This window comes from Phyllobates terribilis, unplaced genomic scaffold, assembly GCF_046119375.1.
Source record: "Phyllobates terribilis strain yellow unplaced genomic scaffold, ASM4611937v1 Scaffold_11__3_contigs__length_659146591, whole genome shotgun sequence".
Classification (NCBI taxonomy): Eukaryota; Metazoa; Chordata; class Amphibia; order Anura; family Dendrobatidae; genus Phyllobates; species Phyllobates terribilis.
The window spans coordinates 295,998,171-296,022,854 of NW_027362771.1; the positions used below are offsets into that span (position 1 = coordinate 295,998,171).

At 41.7% G+C, this 24,684-nt stretch overlaps 1 protein-coding gene across 2 annotated transcripts in view; it reads left to right on the forward strand.

Annotated features, from left to right (window-relative positions):
* The window catches only part of PRKCQ (protein kinase C theta), a 242,426-nt gene extending 218,466 nt beyond the window's left edge, over nt 1–23,960 (forward strand). For both annotated transcript variants that reach the window (XM_073652454.1, XM_073652453.1), the window contains 3 exons: nt 6,221–6,409; nt 20,053–20,181; nt 21,658–23,960. In XM_073652454.1, the coding sequence (XP_073508555.1) occupies nt 6,221–6,409; nt 20,053–20,181; nt 21,658–21,813 (474 nt within the window). In that variant the 3' untranslated portion in view covers nt 21,814–23,960. The remainder of the gene's footprint in view (nt 1–6,220; nt 6,410–20,052; nt 20,182–21,657) is intronic.
* Nucleotides 23,961–24,684: the final 724 nt, after the last annotated feature.

The following is a 24,684-nucleotide window of genomic DNA, read 5'->3' on the forward strand; positions in this document are numbered from 1 at the left end:
CCAAGAGCAGGTAAGGCTGAAACCCCCATCCCGGGCGCGGGACGCACCAAAGCCCTCCTAGATCTCCTGCCGTCACCCCTATCCCCAGGCGCCATCGTATGGGAGCAATTCCTGGCTCCGGAGGCCGAGACCCGAGCCACCGCCACTGCCGGAGACCTGCTATGCCTCCCGACTCCTGATCCGGAGAACCCTGCACTTACCTGGGTGTACAACTGCCCCAACCCGGACTGGTCCGCACTAACAGAGGGCCCGCAGCAACCCCTGTTATTGCCGCTGCCCGCACCTCCAGTCACCTGCCCGGCGGCCGAAGAGTTTGCCTGGGACAACCGGGGGGGCGACCTGATAGGCTTCCCCCGGGAGACCCAGTCCGAAGCGCGGAGGCGGGAGGAGACTTGCTGAAAGGAGCTCCTCCAGTTCGAGAAGGAGCGGCGAGAGAGGAGGATCCACTGTGAGCGCTTGGAGGTGCGCGCCAAGGCTGCCAAGTCACAAGCTCATCAGGCGGAGGCCACCCGTCCAAGTCCCTGGGAAGAAGGCCTTATCGTGCGCTTCCACCAGGAGGCAGGATGGGGCTTCATCCGTAGCCCACAGTTTAACCGGGACGTTTTCGTCAACCGGCGGGACGTCGAGCCGCGGCTGGAGCAGGGCCACCCTGGCCGGAACCTCTACCTGGGCGATCTGGTATCTTACACCCGCCACCACGGGGAGCGTGGGTGGTATGCCATGGATGTCCACAGGGTATTCAAGGAGGATGCCCCCACTCACCTAGTTACAGAGGACCGGTCAGGCTCCGTTGGAAAGGATGAGCCATTTCCCCGGTGGGGATACCGCTGTTGAGCAGCCCCGGGAGATGTGTCTCCCTGTTGTGTAAACAGTTATTTGTTTTAATGTTCCTTTTGTACCCGGATTCAGTTGAGACAAACATTTGTCCCTGCAGACGCTGAGCATGAGACAGACTAACTCTGCATATAGTTTGCACCTATTTAGGTGCCCCCTATTGGCTTTATGCAAAACCACCTCTACCTCAGACCTCAGAAGTAAAACCTGTCTGGTGTGGCATTACTGGAGGTCCAACTCAGGATCTCGATGCCCTGCAGCCACCCCAGGGCCTACGTTGAGGGTTTGGGACAGGTCCCTCATGCTGCTGAACTAGCACTTTCTACAGTATTTTCTACCGTATTTTCTACATGCATAATGTCTCATTAATGTTTTATATATTTATACTATATATATATACTGCAACGTTAAAAGTGTCCAAACCACCCATAAAAGGAAGATTGTTTTATTGTTTACAAAATATTTAAAATTTGAATGTCTGTACCAATTCTTTGCTCTATTGCAGCCCGCGGACGTGCTGTGTTTCACCGGGGGGGAATGTGGTGCCCCTGAGGGTTCAGTCGCCACAGGGGTACTGCACCTCAGATAGAGGTGTGGTATCTCCTCTTTCAGGTAAGGATGGAGCATCACTCAGGACCCCACTTCACACTCAACACTACACCACTCCTGTCCTGTAGGGGGCCTAAATGCACCAGGGTGCTGCCCCGGCCCGGGATAGAGGAGATGGGGGGAACCAAAGATAGGGGGAACCAAGTAGTGGGTGAAGGTGGAGGAAACACTTACAGGAAGCACTTATAGAATCTATATAAATCATGGCCATCTTTAGTTCAAGGTCTTTGATTGTGGTCTTCTGTCGGGGTCCAGCAAGAGTCTGTAGCTGGCTGAAGATTCACGGTCCTCGCTCTCTGGCCTTGAGATGAGGAGCGGGCCAGAGCTAACCTGTGTCTCTGCCCGGTCAGGGTCCTGTTCTAAGAAGGCCTTGGAGGGGAGCAGAGGAGATAGGCTCCACAGGCAAAAGGTTCCCAGGGGGATACGGACGGAGCGGAGTCGCCACCTGTATTCTTCACTCTGGCTTAGCCAGAGGGATTCCTGCTGCAAGAGGGGTGACCGGCCCCTGATATCTGACTGTGTACTTCACATCACTGTTGGAAAAGCCCGGCGGCTTAGTGGATCCCAGGGAGGAACACAAGCGGGAGGAGAGAAAAAGGAGAGGTACCCACCAGCGGGGTCTTGACAGGTGCTCCTGATCTACCTGGGAAGTGCTGAACCCCCTACCCGGTGGCCGCAGTACGCCGTGTGTAGCAGAGAGAAGCTTTGCAGCTGAAAGTACATCTAAAGTGAGTAAAGACCCGGATGACTTCATTCACCGCCTCCGCTTGTTTATTCCTGCGCGGCCCTGCACCCACCATACCTCCATACAGCTCACCAAACACTGCCCTGAGGCCTACTCTGCCTGTGGGGAGTAGTACCAACCAAGCTGTCAGAACACCAGCCTCAGAGGACTGTTGCAGCGCTGGTGGCCTTAACCAGAAACCACAGGTGGCGTAGTCGAACAACCACTCATCCCAAAAAGCCCATTTTTCAGGTGACAGCCCTGGGCACGGAACGGGCCAAGGCCACGACTCCATCCCCGAGACATCTGCAAAGGCCCGGCTCCGAGTACCCCACTGCTTAGGGAGGGCGAGTCACCAGCAACGGTGGCATGCTTAGACCATATCAGGAGCATGGACTAAGAGGCTTCTGTCAGTGTAATACTGACATGTTTAATGAATTGCAATGCTAGTACATTGCAGTGCAATATACAGTGGTGGCCAAAAGTATTGGCACCCCTGCAATTCTGTCAGATAATACTCAGTTTCTTCCTGAAAATGATTGCAATCACAAATTCTTTGGTATTATTATCTTCATTTAATTTGTCTTCAATGAAAAAACACAAAAAGAATTGTCCTAAAGCCAAATTGGATATAATTCCACACCAAACCTAAAGAAGGGAGTGGACAAAAGTATTGGCACTGTTTGAAAAATCATGTGATGCTTCTCTAATTCGTGTAATTAACAGCACCTGTAACTTACCTGTGGCACCTAACAGGTGTTGGCAATAACTAAATCACACTTGTTGCCAGTTAACATGGATTAAAGTTGACTCAACCTCTGTCCTGTGTCCTTGTGTGTACCACATTGAGCATGGAGAAAAGAAAGAAGACCAAAGAACTGTCTGAGGAATTCAGAAACCAAATTGTGAGGAAGCATGAGCAATCTCAAGGCTACAAGTCCATCTCCAAAGACCTGAATGTTCCTGTGTCTTCCGTGCGCAGTGTCATCAAGAAGTTTAGAGCCCATGGCACTGTGTCTAACCTCCCTAGATGTGGACGGAAAAGAAAAATTGATGAGAAATTTCAGCGCAAGATTGTGCGGATGGTGGATAAAGAACCTCGACTAACATCCAAACAAGTTCAAGCTGCCCTGCAGTCCGAGGGTACAACAGTGTCAACCCGTACTATCTGTCGGCGTCTGAATGAAAAGGGACTGTATGGTCGGATACCCAGGAAGACCCCACTTCTTACCCCGAGACATAAAAAAGCCAGGCTGGAGTTTGCCAAAACTTACCTGAGAAAGCCTAAAACTTTTTGGAAGAATGTTCTCTGGTCAGATGAGACAAAAGTAGAGCTTTTTGGGAAAAAGCATCAACATAGAGTGTATAGGAAATAAAAGAGGCATTCAAAGAAAAGAACACGCTCCCTACAGTCAAACATGGCGGAGGTTCCCTGATGTTTTGGGGTTGCTTTGCTGCCTCTGGCACTGGACTGCTTGACCGTGTGCATGGCATTATGAAGTCTGAAGACTACCAACAAATTTTGCAGCGTAATGTAGGGCCCAGTGTGAGAAAGCTGGGTCTCCCTCATAGGTCATGGGTCTTCCAGCAGGACAATGACCCAAAACACACTTCCAAAAGCACTATAAAATGGTTTGAGAGAAAGCACTGGAGACTTCTAAGGTGGCCAGCAATGAGTCCAGACCTGAATCCCATAGAAAACCTGTGGAGAGATCTCAAAATGGCAGTTTGGAGAAGGCACCCTTCAAATATCAGGGACCTGGCGCAGTTTGCCAAAGAAGAATGGTCTACAATTCCAGCAGAGCATTGTAAGAAACTCATTGAGGGTTACCGGAAGCGGTTGTTCGCAGTTATTTTGGCTAAAGGTTGTGCAACCAAGTATTAGACTGAGGGTGCCAATACTTTTGTCTGGCCCATTTTTGGAGTTTTGTGTGAAATGATCAATGATTTGATTTTTGCTTCATTCTCTTTTGTGTTTTTTCCTTGCAAGCAAATTAAATGAAGATAATAAGACCAAAGAATTTGTGATTGCAATCATTTTCAGGAAGAAACTGAGAATTATCTGACAGAATTGCAGGGGTGCCAATACTTTTGGCCACCACTGTACCAGGGATCAGAATAATGAAAGTTAAAGTCCCAAAGAGGGACTAAGTAAAGAAGTAAAAAAAAATTTTAACATATTTGTAAAAAAATCATAAAATAATTAAAAAATGAAAAAAATATTATACCCATAATTACGCAAGTTAAGTAAAAAAAAAATATGCACATATTTGGTATCGCCACTTCTGGAACAACCTGATCTATAAAACTGTCACACTAGTTAACTCTTTCAGTAAACACTGTAAAAAATAAAATTAAAAATGTGGAAAAAACCTATGCTTTTTCACCATACTGCCGAACAAAAAGTGGAATAAAATGCGATCAAAAAGTCGAATGGAAATGAAGATGGTATTACTGAAAATGTCATCTTTTACCCGCAAAAATCAAGCTGCTGTACAGCTCCGACAGAGGAGAAATAAAGAAGCTATAACTCTCAGAATACAGCGATGCAAAAACAATTCTTTTTTCTATAAAATAGATTTTATTGTGTAAAAGCGGCAAAAAATATATATATAAATGTGGTATCGCTGTAATCGTACTGACCCGACAAATAAAGCTGCCTTATCAATTTTACCACACAGTGAAAGGCATAAAAAAGAAAAAAATAATAATTCCAGAATAGATTTAGATGAAAATCCCAATGCACAGGATAAACGTGATCCAAAATGTTATGTAAAATGTACCCAATAAAAGCTTCAATTCAATCCACAAAAAAAGCAATTACTCACTCAGGTCCATCATTTTTAAATCCAAATATAGGGGGCTATATTATATACGTTATATATATATTATATATGTTATAAATACATTCTATATATTACATACGTTACTGGTAGCACAAAGGCTCTGGCACTATGGCTCCTCGCACCCCCCAAAAGAAATCCAGTGAATCTCTGGAAGAGCTCTATGGCTCCTCGCCCCCCAAAAGAAATCTAATGTACGAGCACTACAATGTACAGGCACTGCAATGTATGAGCACTACAATGTACGGGCACTACAATGTACAGGCACTACAATGTATGAGCACTACAATGCCAGATTTGTAATTTTCACTCAGCAACATCCACTGCTGCTTGTTTCTGGGAAACATCCATGGAGTCAAAATCATCACTACACCTGTAGATAAATTCCCAGAGGGGTGTAATTTACAAAATGGGGTCACTTGACAGGATGGATTCCACTCTTCTAGCAATTATGGGCTCTGTATATGGAGTCTGCATACTATTCTAGGAAAACCTGCGCTCCTGGAGTCAAATAGAACTGCGTCCCTCCCGTGTCTCGCGGTGTGGCTAAGCAGTACTGCACAGCCACAAATGGGGTACTACCACGTTCAACAAAAAATTGTGTGACAAATTTTGGCACCATTTTACTAAAACAAAATTTTTGTGGTAGAAACATAATTATTTTTTCTTCACTGCCCAATGATATAACTTTCTGTGACATACCGGCGGTGTCAATATGATCACTGCACTCCTAGATGAATTCATTGAGAGGTGTAGTTGATAGCCTACATTTAAATGGGTAGGTAGGATACTCTATATGGAGATGGCTGCTCTTAGTATGCACCTGTACACACCTGTTTTCACACCTGTTTTCTGTTTGGAAGTGATGATCAGTCTTTTGTTAATTGTATGCATAGGCTCTCTGACTGACCATTCCACCTATCAGCCTCTGGTGGTTTTAATCACCACAGGATGCTACCGACCCATTGAAATGTAGGTTAGCAGCCCAGAAGAGGAATCACCTTAGGTTAAGTCCCAGCAAAGAGAATCGCCTTATCATGACTGCTGGGTATACATGAATTGGCCAATTTATGCTCTAAGTATTCTTGTTTTTTCGTATTTTCTAGAGCAATAATGCAGTTAAAATCTCATATATTTAATGTTTGCATGCTATAGCGCGACTTTCCTATGATTATATAATAACCAGCTTTTTTTCTGCCTTGTGTTGTAGATTTTGCTGGGACAGAAATACAGCTACTCAGTTGATTGGTGGTCATTTGGAGTGTTGGTGTATGAAATGTTAATTGGCCAATCTCCATTCCGTGGTATGGATGAAGAACAGTTATTTCAGTCTATAAGAATGGATGACCCGTTGTATCCGCGTTTTATCAGTAAAGAGGCAAAAGATATACTGGTTATGGTAAGATAATGTTCAGAATGGTATAGCTATTTTTCTCACACAACAGATTTTATGTATCTTTCTTTATCTATTAATACTCTGTTAGTGGTTATGGATGTGAGGACAGGAATTTATATTTAACCCCTCATCATTACTCTTGCTCAAAAAGTCATTTGTTTCACTGATAAGCTTTTCTAAAATCTCTGAAATGTTGATTCTGATGAAGAAATAGCAAATTTTGAATATTATTCGACAATATCAACTTCCAATCAAATGCAAAAGTTGTGATTTCTCAGATCACAAGCTGCTTAGAAGTAATCCACGGTCAACTCCAGCTCTTCTTTTCCTATGCATTTAAAGGGAATCTGTTAGCAAGATTTTGCTATTTAATGTGAGAGCTGCATGATGTAGTAACCTTGATTCCAGTGATGTGTCACTTACTTGGCTGCTTGTTGACATTTCAAGAAAATCAATGTTTTATCATCAGGAGATTATCACTAGAGGACTAGTTGTCTCGTGCCATGTAGTCCTCCTTTTTTGTATTTATGAATAACCTTGCCCTTACCACTGATTAGCAGCTTTGTACCAATGGACATTGTACACAGAAGACTGCCAATCTGTGGTGTGAGCGGGTTTATACAGGGAAATGATAGATCATTTCAGAGAAGTGATACAGCGGGGAAAAAATGTATTTAGTCAGCCACCAATTTTGCAAGTTCTCCCACTTAAAAAGATGAGACAGGCCTGTAATTGACATCAAAGGTAGACCTCAACTATGAGAGACAAAATGAGAAAACAAATCCTGAAAATCACATTGTCTGATTTGGAAAGAAATTTTTTTCAAATTTTGGTGAAAAATAAGTATTTGGTCAATTACAAAAGTTCATCTCAATACTTTGTTATATATCCTTTGTTGGCAATGACAGAGGTCAAACGTTTTCTGTAAGTCTTCACAAGGTTGGCACACACTGTTGCTGGTATGTTGGCCCATTCCTCCATGCAGATCTCCTCTAGAGCAGTGATGTTTTGGGGCTGTCTGGAGACTGGCTAGGCTACTCCGGGACCTTGAAATGCTTCTTACGAAGCCACTCCTTCGTTGCCCTGGTGGTGTGCTTGGGATAATTGTCATGCTGAAAGACCCAGCCACTTTTCATCTTCAATGCCCTTGCTGATGGAAGGAGGTTTGCACTCAAAATCTCACGATACATGGCCCCATTCATTCTTTCATCTACACGTATCAGTCGTCCTGGTCCCTTGGTAGAGAAATGGCCCCAAAGCATGATATTGCCACCACCATGCTTCACAGTAGGTATGGTGTTCTTTGGATGCAACTCAGCATTCTTTCTCCTCCAAACACGCCAAGTTGTGTTTCTACCAAACAGTACTACTTTGGTTTCATATGACCATATGACATTCTCCCAATACTCTTCTAGATGTTCCAAATGCTCTCTAGCAAACATCAGACAGGCCCGGACATGTAATGGCTTAAGCAGGGGGATACGTCTGGCACTGCAGGATCTGAGTCCCTTGCAGCATAGTGTGTTACTGATGGTAGCCTGTGTAACGTTGGTCCCAGCTCTCTGCAGGTCATTCAAAAGGTCCCCCCGTGTGGTTCTGGGATTTTTGCTCACTGTTCCTGAGATCATTTTGACCCCACGGGATGAGATCTTGTGTGGAGCCCCAGATCAAGGGAGATTATCAGTAGTCTTGTATGTCTTCCCCTTTCTAATTATTGCTCCCACAGTTGATTTCTTCACCTCAAGCTGCTTGCCTATCATGGATTCAGTCTTCCCAGCCTGGTGCAGGGCTACAATTTTGTTACTGGTGTCCTTTGACAGCTCTTTGGTCTTCACCATAGTGGAGTTTGGAGTATGACTGTTTGAGGTTGTGGACAGGTGTCTTTTATACTGATAACAAGTTTAACCCCTTTAAAGCCCATGACGTACTAATACGCGTCAGTGCCCTGGGCTTTAAGAGCCTGATCCGTATTAGTACGTCATCGCGATCGCGCGCGCACACAGGCAGTGCGGGCGCGATCGCAGCTGGGTGTCACCATGTTGCGTTTGGAGAGCCCCTGTGTGCCTAAACATTGGAGCTCCCCCACAAGTGACCCCATTTTGGAAACTAGACCACCCAAGGCACCTATCTAGATGCATAGTGAGCACTTGGAACCCCCAGGTGCTTCACAAATTGATTCGTAAAAATGAAAAAGTGTTTTTTTTTCCACTTTTTCATTTTTATGAACCAATTTGTGAAGCACCTGGGGGATCCAAGTGCTCACTATGCATCTAGATAGGTGCCTTGGGGGTCTAGTTTCCAAAATGGGGTCACTTGTGGGGGGTTTCCACTGTTTAGGCACATCAGGGGCTCTCCAAACGCAACATGGCGTCCGCTAATTATTCAAGCAAATTTTACAATCAAAAAGTCATATGGCGCTCCTTCCCTTCCGAGCCCTGCCGTGCGCCCAAACAGTGATTTTTCCCCACATATAGGGTATTTGCGTGCCCAGGGGAAATTGCACTACAAATTTTGGGGTCCATTTTTTCCTGTTACCCCTGCGAAAATAAAAAAAATTGGGTCTAAAGTAACATTTTTGTGAAAAAAGTTAAATGTTCATTTTTTTCTTCCACATTCCAAAAATTCCTGTGAAGCACCTGAAGGGTTAATAAAGTTCTTGAATGTAGTTTTGAGCACATTGAGGGGTGCAGTTTTTAGAATGGTGTCACTTTTGGGTATTTTCTGTCATAGAGACCTCTCAAAGTGACTTCAAATGTGATGGGGTCCCTAAAAAAATGGTTTTGTAAATTTTGTTGGAAAAATGAGAAATCGCTGGTCAACTTTTAACCCTTATAGCTCCCTAACAAAAAAAATGTTGGTTCCAAAATTGTGCTGATGTAAAGTAGACATGTGGGAAATGTTATTTATTAACTTTTTTGTGTGACATATCTCTCTGATTTAAGGACATAAAAATTCAAATTTTGAAAATTGCTAAATTTTCAAAATTTTCACCAAATTTCCGTTTTTTTCACAAATAAACGCAAGTGATATCGAAGAAATTTTACCAATTTTACAATATGTCACGAAAAAACTCTCAAAATCAGGGGGATCCGTTGAAGCGTTCCAGAGTAATTACCTCACAATGTGACAGTGGTCAGAATTGTAAAAATTGGCCTGGTCATTAACGTGCAAACCACCCTCGGGGGTAAAGGGGTTAAACAGGTGCCAGTACTATAGGTAATGAGTGGAGGACAGAGGAGCCTCTTAAAGAAGAAGTTACAGGTCTGTGAGAGACAGAAATCTTGCTTGTTTGTAATTGACCAAATACTTATTTTCCACCAAAATTTGAAAAAAAATTCTTTCCAAATCAGACAATGTGATTTTCCGGATTTCTTTTCTCATTTTATGTCTCATAGTTGAGGTCTACCTATAATGTCAATTACAGGCCTCTCTCATCTTTTTAAGTGGGAGAACTTGCACAATTGGTGGCTGACTAAATACTTTTTTCCCCTCTGTAGATCTACAGCAGACAAAACAGTGATTTTATCAAAATGACAGCAAACAGCTCAGTAAGCGATACATCACTGAAATCAGGTCTCTATCTCTACATCATGCTGTAGTCTAACCACATAAAGGGGCTAAGTTTTATCATTTGAACCCTACAAATTCTGGAGCGTTTTAGAAAGTTCAGTACTAATCTTACAGTGCAAGAACCCTGAGTGAGATCGTATTTGAATAGTTAATTGTGCTTAGAATTGTTTCATGATGGGAAATAATACTTTAATTATTATAATTATTATTTATTTATATAGCACCATTGATTCCATGATACTGTACATTAGAAGCGGTTACATTATTCTTTAATATTCACACATATCGATGCTATCTCAGTGCTGGAACTTAAAGAAAAGATTCTATTTCTGATGAGTTGTCCTCATGATTTTTTGACTCTTCCTTCATCACAGGCTTCTCATAGACCATTTTGAGAAGTCATAGTATACTGTTATCTCATTTATACTCCAGCACTAGAAAATGTGTTAACTAAATGCTTCATTTTTGGAATTCCAAGGCTTTGGTTAGCTCTTGCAAGTAGATTCGGTCATTTAGTAGTCCCTTTCAGAAAAGGCAAGGACCTTTATATGGTAGTCAGTAACTTCTGATTTGCCAGTGATGGACATAGATCAATAAACATGAATATGAAATGTGCATTGAATCACAGATGTAGTACAATGAAGAAGTGGCTTATCAGCATTGACAACTAAAGCAATACAAATATGCAAAAATATTCTAAAAGTAATAATAAATTAAAAATCTATGAAAATGAACAAATGAAAGTCAGACATTGCTTTTCAACCCTGCTTCCACATAATGTTTTAAAAAATTAAACTCATGAAATAGGCCTGGATAGAAATGATGGTACTCTAAACTTAATATTTTGTTGAACAACCTTTTGAAGCAATCACTGCAATCAAACGATTCCTGTAACTGTCAATGAGACTTCTGCACCTCTCGACAGGTATTTTGGCCCACTCCTCATGAGCAAACTGCTCCAGTTGTCTCGTGTTTGAAGGTTGCCTTTTCCAGACGGCATGTTTCAGCTCTTTCCAAAGATGCTCAATAGGATTTAGGTCAGGGCTCATAGAAGGCCACTTCATAATAGTCCGATGTTTTCCTCTTAGCCATTCTTGGGTGTTTTTAGCTGTGTGTTTTGGGTCATTATCCTGTTGCAAGACCCATGACCTGCAACTGAGACCAAGCTTTCTGTCACTGGGCAGTGCATTTCTCTCTATAATCCCTTGATAGTCTTGAGATTTCATTGTACCCTGCACAGATTCAAGACACCCTGTGTCAGATGCAGCAAAGCAGCCCCAGAACATAACAGAGCCTCCTCCATGTTTCACAGTATGGACAGTGTTCTTTTCTTGATATGCTTCATTTTTCCGTCTGTGAACATAGAGCTGATGTGCCTTGCCAAAAACTTTCTTTTTGTGTCTCATCTGTCCATAGGACTTTCTACCAGAAGCTTTGTGGCTTGTCAACATGTAGTTTGACAAATTCCAGTCTGGCTTTTTTATGATTTTTTTTCAACAATGGTGTTCTCCTTGGTCATCTCCCATGAAGTCCACTTTGGATCAAACAACGATGGATGGTGCAATCTGACACTGATGTTCCTTGAGCTTGAAGTTCACCTTTAATCTCTTTACAAGTTATCCTGGGCTCTTTTGTTACCATTCGTATTATCCATCTCTTAGATTTGTCATCAATTTTCCTCCTGCGGCCACGTCCAGGGAGGTTGGCTACAGTCCCATGTATCTTAAATTTCTGAATAATATGTGCAACTGTAGTCACAGGAACATCAAGCTGCTTGGAGATGGTCTTATAACCTTTACCTTTAACATGCTTGTCTATAATTTACTTTCTAATCTCCTGAGACAACTCTTTCTTTTGCTTCCTCTGGTCCATGTTGAGTGTGGTACACACCATGTCACCAAACAGCACATTGAGTATCTGTAGCCCTATATACAGGCCCACTGACTGATTACAAGATTGTAGACACCTGTGATGCTAATAAGTGGACACAACTTGATTTAACAAGTCCCTTTTGTCACATTATTTTCAGGGGTACCATCATTTCTATCCAGGCCTATTTCATGAGTTTAATTTTTTTTAATTCTGTGGAAGCAGGGTTGAAAAGCAATTGACTGACTTTCATTTGTTCATTTTCATAGATTTGTATTTTATTATTACTTTAGTCAGATTCAAGTTATTTCTGTGACTGTTGTGGGTTTTTCTTTCATTAAACGAGGGGTACCAACAATTTTGAAGTGTGTAGGTATTCAACAGGTGAAGGACATTGCACAATTAACCTAGACCTCATTTTAATATATTTTAAAGTGAATATCTGACAATGATTCTGTGCAAATTACTTCTATGCCACGTTGTAAGAAAACAGATCCACAAAAGATAGGCAGGCTCTGCTGAGATTTATATTATTGCATCATAAGTCAAATATCAGGAAATGAAGCCCTGCACATAATCAATACATCCTCTTATATATGAAAAAATACAGAATAAACTGTTTACTTTTTAGCACCAGACATGGAAGAATTCATTTATAATACAGACACTACCTTATTTTGTATGAAATAGTAATAGTGCCCTGCTACAGTGGTGGCCAAAAGTATTAGCACCCCTGCAATTCTGTCAGATAATACTCAGTTTCTTCCTGAAAATGATTGCAATCACAAATTCTTTGGTAATATTATCTTCATTTAATTTGTCTTCAATGAAAAAACACAAAAATAATTGTCCTAAAGCCAAATTGGATATACTTCCACACCAAACCTAAAAAAGGGGGTGGACAAAAGTATTGGCACTGTTTGAAAAATCATATGATGCTTCTCTAATTCGTGTAATTAACAGCACCTGTAACTTACCTGTGGCACCTAACAGGTGTTGGCAATAACTAAATCACACTTGCAGCCAGTTAACATGGATTAACGTTGACTCAACCTCTGTCCTGTGTCCTTGTGTGTACCACATTGAGCATGGAGAAAAGAAAGAAGACCAAAGAACTGTCTGAGGACTTGAGAAACCAAATTGTGAGGAAGCATGAGCAATCTCAAGGCTACAAGTCCATCTCCAAAGACCCGAATGTTCCTGTGTCTTCCGTGCGCAGTGTCATCAAGAAGTTTAAAGCCCATGGCACTGTGGCTAACCTCCCTAGATGCGGACGGAAAAGAAAAATTGACGAGAGATTTCAACGCAAGATTGTGCGGATGGTGGATAAAGAACCTCGACTAACATCCAAACAAGTTCAAGCTGCCCTGCAGTCCGAGGGTACAACAGTGTCAACCCGTACTATCCATCGGCGTCTGAATGAAAAGGGACTGTATGGTAGGATACCCAGGAAGACCCCACTTCTTACCCCGAGACATATAAAAAAGCCAGGCTGGAGTTTGCCAAAACTTACCTGAGAAAGCCTAAAACGTTTTGGAAGAATGTTCTCTGGTCAGATGAGACAAAAGTAGAGTTTTTTGGGAAAAAGCATCAACATAGAGTGTACAGGAAAAAAAAAGAGGCATTCAAAGAAAAGAACACGGTCCCTACAGTCAAACATGGCAGAGGTTCCCTGATGTTTTGGGGTTGCTTTGCTGCCTCTGGCACTGGACTGCTTGACCGTGTGCATGGCATTATGAAGTCTGAAGACTACCAACAAATTTTGCAGCATAATGTAGGGCCCAGTGTGAGAAAGCTGGGTCTCCCTCAGAGGTCATGGGTCTTCCAGCAGGACAATGACCCAAAACACACTTCCAAAAGCACTATAAAATGGTTTGAGAGAAAGCACTGGAGACTTCTAAGGTGGCCAGCAATAAGTCCAGACCTGAATCCCATAGAACACCTGTGGAGAGATCTCAAAATGGCAGTTTGGAGAAGGCACCCTTCAAATATCAGGGACCTGGAGCAGTTTGCCAAAGAAGAATGGTCTACAATTCCAGCAGAGCATTGTAAGAAACTCATTGATGGTTACCGGAAGCGGTTGTTCGCAGTTATTTTGGCTAAAGGTTGTGCAACCAAGTATTAGGCTGAGGGTGCCAATACTTTTGTCTGGCCCATTTTTGGAGTTTTGTGTGAAATGATGCATGATTTGATTTTTGCTTCATTCTCTTTTGTGTTTTTTCCTTGCAAGCAAATTAAATGAAGATAATAATACCAAATAATTTGTGATTGCAATCATTTTCAGGAAGAAACTGAGTATTATCTGACAGAATTGCAGGGGTGCCAATACTTTTGGCCACCACTGTATTTTTGCTGCCTGGTATGCTCCTTAAACCCTTGGACATCCTTTCTTTTGATGAGTGGAAGGACAAGGCAAGTTATTACTACCACTTTACAAAGCATTAGTGCGACCTCAATTTGAATATACAGTTCCGTTCTGGACACAAGTTCATGGAAAGGATGTCCTGGAGTTAGAAAAAGGTCCAAAGAAGAGCCATAAAACTGATAAATGGCATTGAGGATCTTATTTATGAGAAAAGATTAAAAGAATGAAAATAATTTAGTCTTCAGAATAAGCATCTAACGGGGTACATGACTAACTTGTACAAGTCAATAAATGGTCCATACAAAAAATGGTCACTACTTTCACCTGGTGAAAGACAAGTTCAATCTCCATAGGTGGTAAAGCTTCTTTACCATGAAAACTAATAAACTGTGGGACAACCTGCTCCAGGAACTGGTCAGAGCGGGAACTATGTATGGAAAGGCTTATATGCTTTCTTAGAACAGAATAAAATAAATACAGATGCTTCTCACTAATTTAGAATATCATCAAAAAGTTAATTTATTTCAGTTCTTCAATACAAAAAGTGAAACTCATATTATATAGAGTCATTACAAACAGAGTGATCTATTTCAAGATAGAATGATCACAAAGATCATTATCTCAGTAAATTAGAATAATTAACAAACAACAAAACACCTGCAAAGGCTTCCTACGCGTTTAAAAAGATCCCTTAGTCTGTTTCAGTAGGCTCCACAATCATAGGGAAGACTGCTGACTTGATAGATGTTCAGAAGGCAGTCATTGACACACACCACAAGAAGGGTAAGCCACAAAAGGTCATTGCTAAAGAAGCTGCCTGTTTACAGAGTGCTATATCCAAGCATATTAATGGAAAGTTGAGTGGAAGGAAAAAGTGTGGTAGAAAAAGGTGCACAAGGAACCGGAATAACTGCTGTCTTGAAAGGATTGCTAAGAAAGGGCCATTCAAAAATTTGGGGGAGATTCACAAGAAGTGGACTGCTGCTGGAGTCATTGCTTCAGGAGCCACCACACACAGACATATCCAGGACATGGGCTACAAGTGTCGTATTCCTTGTGCCAAGCCACTCATGACCAATAGACAACAGCAGAAGCGTCTTACCTGGGCCAAGGAGAAAAAGACCTGGACTGATGCTCAGTGGCCCAAGGTGTTGTTTTCAGATGAAAGTAAATTTTGTATTTCATTTGGAAATCAAGGTCCCAGAGTCTGGAGGAAGAGTGGAGAGGCCACAATCCAAGCTGCTTGAGGTTTAGTGTGAAGTTTCCACAATCAGTGATGGTTTGGGGAGTCATGTCATCTGCTGGTGTAGGTCCACTGTGTTTTATCAAAACCAAAGTCAGCACAGCCATCTACCAGGAAATTTTAGAGCACTTCATGCTTCCCTCTGCCGACAAGCTTTTTGGAGATGGAAATTTCATTCACCAGCAGGACTTGGCACCTGTCCACACTGCCAAAAGTACAAATACCTGGTTTAAAAGCAACAATATCACTGTGCTTGATTGGCCAGCAAACTCGCCTGACCTTAACCCCATAGAGAATCCATGGGGTATTGTCAAGAGGAAGATGAGAGACACCAGACCCAACAATGCAGACGAGCTGAAGGCTGCTATCAAAGCAACCTGGGCTTCCATAACACCTCAGCAGCGCCACAGGCTGATCGCCTCCATGCCACGCCGCATTGATGCAGTAATTGATGCAAAAGGAGCCCGGACCAAGTATTGAGTGCATTTACTGAACATACATTTCCATAGGTCAACATTTCGGATTTTAAAAACATTTTTCAAGCTGTTGTTATAAAGTATTCTAATTTACTGAGATAATGACTTTTGTGTTTTCATTGGCTGTAAGCCAGAATCATCAACATTAACAGAAATAAACACTTGAAATAGATCACTCTGTTTGTAATGACTCTATATGATATATGAGTTTCACTTTTTGTATTGAAGAACTGAAATAAATTAACTTTTTGATGATATTCTAATTTAGTGAGAAGCACCTATATGTAAATGTAAAAAATAGTTGTTCTGAATGTTGAATCAGTTGATCAACACTCAGGATCAGGAGGGAAAAACTTTCTCCTTAGGACAGACTGGATTATGCATTAGGAATGAACCATAATCCCATTCTTTTATCATTTACCAACCCTCGATTGAACATGATGGGCATGTGTCTTTTTTCAGCCATGCTATGAAAAGATTCCTTGAGGTGCATCAGACTTTGCATATTGCAGTTGTGACCTGATATAACAGTGACTTTGTTGCTTTACAATCCTGCAGAGGGATGATATCTGCTTGTGTGCTACCAAGATTACTACAAAAGTGCCTTCAAGATATGAAACAGACCCTCTTACTCCTACATGAGACAGTTCATTTAGTTACAAGAAAGATGAGAATTGGAAAATGCATTAATTTAGCAGAACATATTGCCTTTGAAACCACTGAAATGCATATTAGTCCTGACAGGATGATAATTAATTGACAGAGAATATATTCCATGCAGCTCCAGGCAGCTAATTAAAAGCCACTATTCATTTACTATACTAAGAAGGATAGAAAATAATAGGGTTTAGGCAGCGAATATCTGACTCGAGTATGTCTGTGACATCTAAGCAGCCTTTTCCTCCAGCTTGCTGTTCAGAAATGCAAAATACACTTTTGAGGTGAGATATAAATGTTTCCTTTTGACAAACTATAAAACAGAATATAATACAATGGTAATCCGCTACCTGGCACTTACTGAAATATTTATTAGCTCATGCACATTAGTGAAGCCTATATTTTAGACTTAAATTAAAGTTCTATGAGTATTATATATAAATACATGAAACTTTGGACATTATTACATTAAGAAAAAGTGCATCTTATTCACATCCAGGAGCCTGTAGCCCACCCTTTTCTTATTTTCAGGAGTTTTTCTAGTGATCAGAAACATTTGCAGTCATCAAAACAGTTGTCTGGGTTAAAACAGTCAATTGACAGGAAGAAGGGGAATGTTGTTATGCGCTTTTCAGAGGGACCCAGCAAGACTGGCACCAAACCAGCAAAGGCGCAGCCACAGATGCACTTGGCACAAGCTGCCCAGCTAGGTGAGCCTTTGAGGGCTGGGAATACTCTTCACCCAGATTCCAGAAAATGGAAGGGGGACTTTGCCAGGGCCCTTCTCATGTCCACTGTCGCCGGACACCTGGTGTCTGGTGACGCCGTCAGTGCCTAGTCAAGAACCAGGTGAGTACTTCTGCAAGAACCCCAGGAAGTGAAACCAGAAGAGAAAATTAGAAAAAAAACGGAAAAGATAGCAACACTAATGCTAGCACCACTCACCACCAAGAACATAGGAACTGCAATAAACAGTAAGGCTATGTGCCCACTATGCATTTTTTAAGCGTTTCCGCAGCGGCAATTCCGCCTCAAAAACGCTTAAAAAACGCTTGGTAGAAGGTCTGCAATGTTCCCCAATGATAATTCGCATGAATCGAATCGAGCCGTTTTTGCCGCGATTGACTTGCATTGCATCGCTTAATATCCGCATGACTACATGTGCACATGCGGATATTAAGCGATTCAATGTGCGGATGGTACCCGGGTCTGGAGAAGAGGAGACTCTCATCCAGACCCGGGTACCATAGTACCTGTAAAAAAAATGAATTTAAAATAAAAAAAAACATTATACTCACCTTCTGATGGCCCCCAGTCTCCGGTACGGTGCATCCAGGCTCCCCGGTGGCTCACGATGGTGTAAAAGGACCTTCCATGACGTCATTTAGTCATGTGACAGGTCATGCGACCGCTGACGTCGGCTTTCGCGTGACCTGTCACATGACTAAATGAAGTCATGGAAGGTCCTTTTACGCCACCACGAGCCACCGGGGAGACCGGAGAAGGCGATCGGGGGCCATCGGAACGTGAGTATACTGTTTTTTTTATTTTTTACCATTTTATTCTTTTTTTTAACTATTAACTTGGTCACACTATATAAATCTATGCCGGTTGCATGGATTTATATAGTATGACCAAGTTGTCAAGCACTTTTCCAAGTGATGCTAAAATCGCTTGGAAAAGCGCTTGACAACCCGCATGCAAAAACGCTTCACAAACGCTTCTACATGGCAGGAAAAATGCATGTAAAATCTGCATGCGTTTTTCCTGCCCGGGAGATGCAGAAACTCTCAGGAAAAATCCGGAGCATTTCTGCATCGTGGGCACTTAGCCTAAAGGACTGAGCAGGCAGCAGGATTACATAGGAGCACTGGGGTCCTGGGTTCAAATCCCCGTGTTTGCGTGGGTTTCCTCCGGGTTCTCCAGTTTCCTCCCACACTCCAAAGACATACTGATAGGGAATTTAGACTGTGAGCCCCAATGGGGACAGTGATGATGAGAATGTATGTAAAGCGCTGCGGAATATGTTGGCTCTATATAAAAATAAAGATTATTATTAATAAAGATTATTATTAAATAGCCCTCCTAATGATCAGGTGTTGATTACCTCCCAATCATCCTCAGACAGACACTCCCTGCTAGTTTGAACAGCAGAATGGACAACATCCCACTGTTACGAATCATGGTTCTGTGCTCCCACCTGATAATAGTGCTGGTCCGGTGTGGTGCCTCTCCCGTTGCAAGCGCCACCATTGTCCTGACTCGGGAGACAGAGTTACCATACGTGCAGGGAAATTGTCCCAATCTTGTGGAGCGTCAAGTTCTGGTGTTGTGGGATGTGTGAGGACACGAGATGCCATGTTCCTCACTGATTTCTCTGCCCAGGGAATATGGGACGCTTTCTTCTCTGGTTGCCAAGCTACACAGGATGATGTTTCTCATTTTCTCTTTGGGTTACACTTTCTGGAGTTCCTGCAGAGGTAATCACCTGGTCCTAGACTGGTCACCAGCCGCGTCCCCAGACTCCAGCTGTTCGGCGACAGAGGGCCTAGGAAGGGCTCTGCCAAAGTTCCCCTTCAATTTAATGGGAGTTGGGTGAAGAGTATTCCCGATCCTCAAGGGCTCGCCTAGGTGGGAAGCTTGTGCCAAGTGTGTCTGTGGTTGCGCCTTTACTGGTTTGGTGCCAGTCATTTTGGGTCCCTCTTTGAAGTGCATAACACCAACCACTGCATAGTGCCAGACACTGCAGTACCCTGATTTGCCTGGCAACCGGAGAAATCAGTGAGAGACATGGCGTCCCGCGTCCTCTCACATCCTACAACACCAGAACGCGATGCTCCATAAGATTGGGACAGTCTCCTTGCACGCATAGTAGCTCCGGCTCCAGGGTCAGGACAATGCCGGCGCCTGTGACCGGAGTAGCATAGCACCGGACCTGCTCTATTCTCAGGGAGTACAGAACCACGATGCAACCTAACACATGCAATTGCAGTGTGTGTGTGTTTATGTGTGTGCTTGTGCATGCACGTGTGTATGCAAGTATGTGTGCATGTGTGTGTTCAGCTGTCCCTAAATTGTTTCACTAGGGAAAATAGTGTCATAAATAAGACAGATTTGTTCATTAACAGCCACTATCTTAAAGGGGTCGTCCTTTTTTTAGAAAACTTTGTCATATGCTCCTGATAAGCTTAGTGATTGGCTGCAACGCTGTCAAGACTATGTCACCGCTGCAGCCAAACAACAACAGAGACCGGAGCAGTGACAGAAAGCCAGAGTTGGACCCAGGGAGAGTAAGAAGTACTCAGCTTGTTTTTTAATAACTATTGCAGCATATGGAAAAAGTTTTCTAAAAGAGGACAAACCCTTTAAGTTAGAATACTGATTGAACAGTATTCAAAATGTATTTAGTCAGTATTACCTGTGAATACTATAGCCATACACATATTATCTTATTTCCAATGTTCAGCTCTTTGTCAGAGAACCAGAAAGAAGACTTGGAATCAAAGGCAACATTCGTCAGCACTGCTTCTTCCAACTGATAGACTGGGAAAGACTGGAAAAGAGGGGAATTGAGCCGCCATTTAAACCTAAAGTGGTAATGAAGAGACTGCTTATACCTGAATGTATAAATCATTTTATCCTGTAACTCACGAGATGCGGTCAATATAATCGTACCAGTAATGATAATGTATAGTCATCGGTAACTTTTTTCTTCCTCATTTTTAATAACCTTTATTTAGAATCAATAGATAGCATTTAAGTGTAATGTGGCATCAGAAAATGACTTATCTTTTTAAATAATTTTTTTTTCATTAATTTTCTGTATAACAATCTATATAAAAAAATGAACGTTTTCGATTTTCAGACTGGTCAATAAGCCTAATTTTAGTCTTACACTTTGTGTTCTTTACAGAAGGCTTTCAGAATTCTCATTATCATCACAGACAGGATTACAATGAAAGGAAACACCTTTTAAGACATCAGATAACACAGAATCCATTTACAACATCATCCTATATCACCCCCCCCACCCGCCCCCTCCAGTAAAATTGTTAAACACATAACTCACTCATACAGGGATAACGGGAATAATAAACCCTACAACACAGAGAAGCAACACCCACACCCTACTGGTCCCTGTACAGACTAGGCAATCCTTAGCGACACAACTAAAAAAACCCTCTCTGACCTGGCTCCCTAAAAGGCCATCTTGGGTTTCTCGCATCTCATGAGGAGCCAGAGGGGAGACCACTGTGCACAGCTGACCAGGAGAGAGAAATTCTGAAGAGGGGTACGTGGACCCAGGGAGAGGAAACTTAAAGCCCGTGCACAAAGGGCAAATAAGGAGAACTATGGAGAATAATAAATGAAACAAGAATATTCTCCCACCAACCTACCTGAGGAGAAAGGAAAGGTGCTGTGAAGGCAGACAAACACACATCAGAAATACAAATGGTGTTTGCCAAGCAGGCAAAATCCCTGCGCAGAAGAGCAAGAACTCCTTAGCACTAATCCACTTTGAAGTATAGGCAGCAAGGATGTGTAGTGAAGGGAGAATACCTATAGCCCAACCCAGAATTTGATACGGTAACCAAAATGGGACAGTGGGAAACAACTGAAATTAAGACACCCAGAAAGGAAAGTAAAGGCAATAGGAACCATCAGCATTATACCAAGGAAGTAAAGGGCAATAGCTCAGCAGATAAGAGAACCAACGACAGAGCAAGAGGTCATCGGATTGAATCCCAAAACCGAGCCATGACAACAATGACCTGTGTGTTAATCAGACTAAGCACATTACATACTTCAATACAACCAAGTAGGGTATGAGTCAGTCTATTACTGCTAATGTCTATGTGGCTTTTCTGGAAGAAAAATAAATGAGTGCAGATCTAGGCCTGGTGGCTAAGTGTGGAAATTGCAAGATTCAGGAATTTTTAACAAAATGTAAAAAACATACACATTTACTATAAAAACCTAATTTAAACAATTGGTAATTTTCTGATGTCACATTCCCTTTAAAGGATAAACAATAAAATCATTTCCTTACAATGTTTTCTTCTCACCCTAGAAATCAGCAAATGATTGCAGCAACTTTGACAAAGAATTTTTAAACGAGAAAGCAAAAATATCAAGTACAGACCGGACACTGATTAACAGCATGGACCAGAATATGTTCAATAACTTTTCGTTTGTGAATCCAAAAATGGAGTCACTTGTCTGTTAAGATGATGTCTTTATTGTCCCCCCCCCAAAAAAACAGATTTCACATGAATTTGCATAAAAACATTTCTGGCCTGCAAATTATGAACTGACAATGCCTATATTCTATTATCATCATCAGTTCACCATTGGTGGAAAGACACTGTATCACATAACATTATTATCAGCCTCTGATAAGAAATCCCAATATATATGTGAAAGACTAGTAGACAAGTATTAAGAAGTATCAGAAAGGATGCTGTATTTATTGTATGCTGATGAAACGGGGAAATTTCAGAGTTCGACTTTGAACATTGAAGGGATGCAGATGTGTAAATAGTGTAGTTAGAAATATGCTATTTCTAAATTTCATCGTTAATGTAAATATATTTGTAAATTATTAGATGATGCTAGCTCACTGCTGACATATGATTTCTAATACCTTAGCATATAATTACCAATGTAAGTAGCAGTAAATGTCTTAAAATGTGTAATATTTTAGAATAGCTGTCCAATATGTACATTGAAATATTTGAAATGTATTTTCCTCTTGTAGTTTATATTGATGCATACAATATAGAAATGGCTGAAAGTGTTGGCTCCCTTGAAATTGTTCCAAATAATGAAGTATTTCTCCCAAAAAATTATTGAAATTACATATTTCTTTTCCTTTCCAACACAAAAAAAAAACAGAGAAAAAGCGGCAAATTGGACATCATTTCACACAAAACCCTCAAAAATGGGCCAGACAAAATTGTTGGCGCCTTTCCAAAATTTTGGGTCAACAACTGTCCACATGAGCATGTGATGCTCATTCAAACTCACCTGTGGCAAATAACAGGTGGACAATATGAAAAATCAAACCTGAAACCAGATAAAAGGGGAGAAATTGACTCAATCTTTGCATTATGTGTCTGTGTGTGCCCCATTAAGCATGGAGAACAGACAAAGGAGAACTGTCTGAGGACTTGAGAACCAAAATTGTTGAAAAATATCAGCAATCTCAAGGTTACAAGTCCATCTCCAGATATCATGATGTTCCTTTGTCCATGGTGCGCAACATAATCAAGAACTTTACAACCCATGGCACTGTAGCTAATCTCCGTGGATGGCAGAGAAATATTGATGAAAGGTTGCAACACAGGATAGTCCGGATGGTGGATAAGCATCCCCAATCAAGTTCCAAAGAAATTCAAGCTGTCTTGCAGGCGCAGGGTGAATCAGTGCTAGCGCAAATTATCAATCAACATTTGAATGAAATGAAACTCTATGGCTGGAGATCCAGAAGGACCAAGCTGCTGACACAGAGACATAAAAAATCTGGACTGCAGACTGCCAAAATATATGTGAGTAAGCCAAAATCCTTTTTGGGCAAGCGTCTTGTGGACAGATGAGACCAAGATATAGCTTTTTGATAAACCACATTATTCTACTGTTTACCAAAAACGGAATCAATGCCTACAGTCAAATATGGTGGATGTTCGAAGATGTTTTGGGGTTGTCTTGCTGCCTCTTGCACTGGGTGCCTTGACTGTGCGTAAGGCATCATGAAATCTGAAGATTACCAACGGAGTTTGGGTCGCAATGTAGTGCCCAGTGCCAGAGAGCTGGGTTTGCGTCTTAGGTCATAGGTCTTCCAGCAGCACAATGACACCAAACATACTTCAAGAAACTCCCAGAAATGGATGGAAACAAAGTGCTGGAGAGCTCTGAAGTGACCAGCAATGAGTCTGGATCTAAATCCAATTGAACAGCTGTGGAGAGATCTTAAAATTACTGTTGGGAGAAGGCACCCTTCAAATATAAGAGACCTTGAGCAGTTTCCAAAAGAAGAGTAGCCCAAAATTCCAGTTGAGAGGCATAAGAAGCTTGTTGATGGTTATAGGAAGTGATTGATTACAGTTATTTATTCCAAAGGGTGTGCAATCAAATATTAGGTTGAGGGTGCCCACAATTTTGTCCAGCCCATTTTGGGGGTTTTGTGTGAAATGATGTCCAATTTGCCTTGTTTTTTTTTCTGTTGTTCCAATGCACATGTGTATAAGAAAACTTGTGTAATTGAAATCATTTTCTGGGAGAAATACTTCATTTTTTTTAACAATTTCAAGGGTGCCAACACTTTCGGCCATGACTGTATATAGCACATTAACTGTTCAGATAATGAAAGACAAGAGTCGTAGATCAAACAATCTATATCATCGCCGAATCCCCGCTTTGCAGCTACAATGCAATAAACTATAACTAAGTTATACCAACTGGAGCACTTGAATTATTTGCTACACAAAACATTTGTAAAACAAGTGCAATCCTAAAGGGGTTGTCAGTTCACAAGATATTGATGACCAAGCCCTAGCATAGGTCAATAATATCAGATCAGCAGCTGATTTTCTCTCCGGTCTTGATGAGGGGGCATGTAGGAGTCAGATGCTCCCGATTCATTAAGATGCACACACCTTCGTGCACCACACTAAAGGTCTTACTCCAGTCCCTATATTAAAAAGGGAAAAAAGAAACATGTTCACACCTACAGTATATAGAGATACTAAATATTTATTACGAATAGGATAACAAAATACTGGACAACCATTAAAAGGAAAGTCTTTTATATATACCCTTACGGGTAACTAAATACAATAGAAAAGTGTCCATGTCACCTAAATTGTCCATCAGCAAGGCAAAACACAACAATAAATGAATAGATGAAAATTTTACAATAATAACATACCCATGGGCAACTATTTATACTGTAGGTTTTTCTGTTCATTCACTAAACCTAACAGGGGCCTGGCCTTTGGTGTTACGTGTTGATCTGCGTAGTTCGGGAGTGTGGATGGTATCTGTGTTTGACACCCTGTCAGTTCTATGTGTGGGTAGGTTGTAAAACTGCCTTAACCAC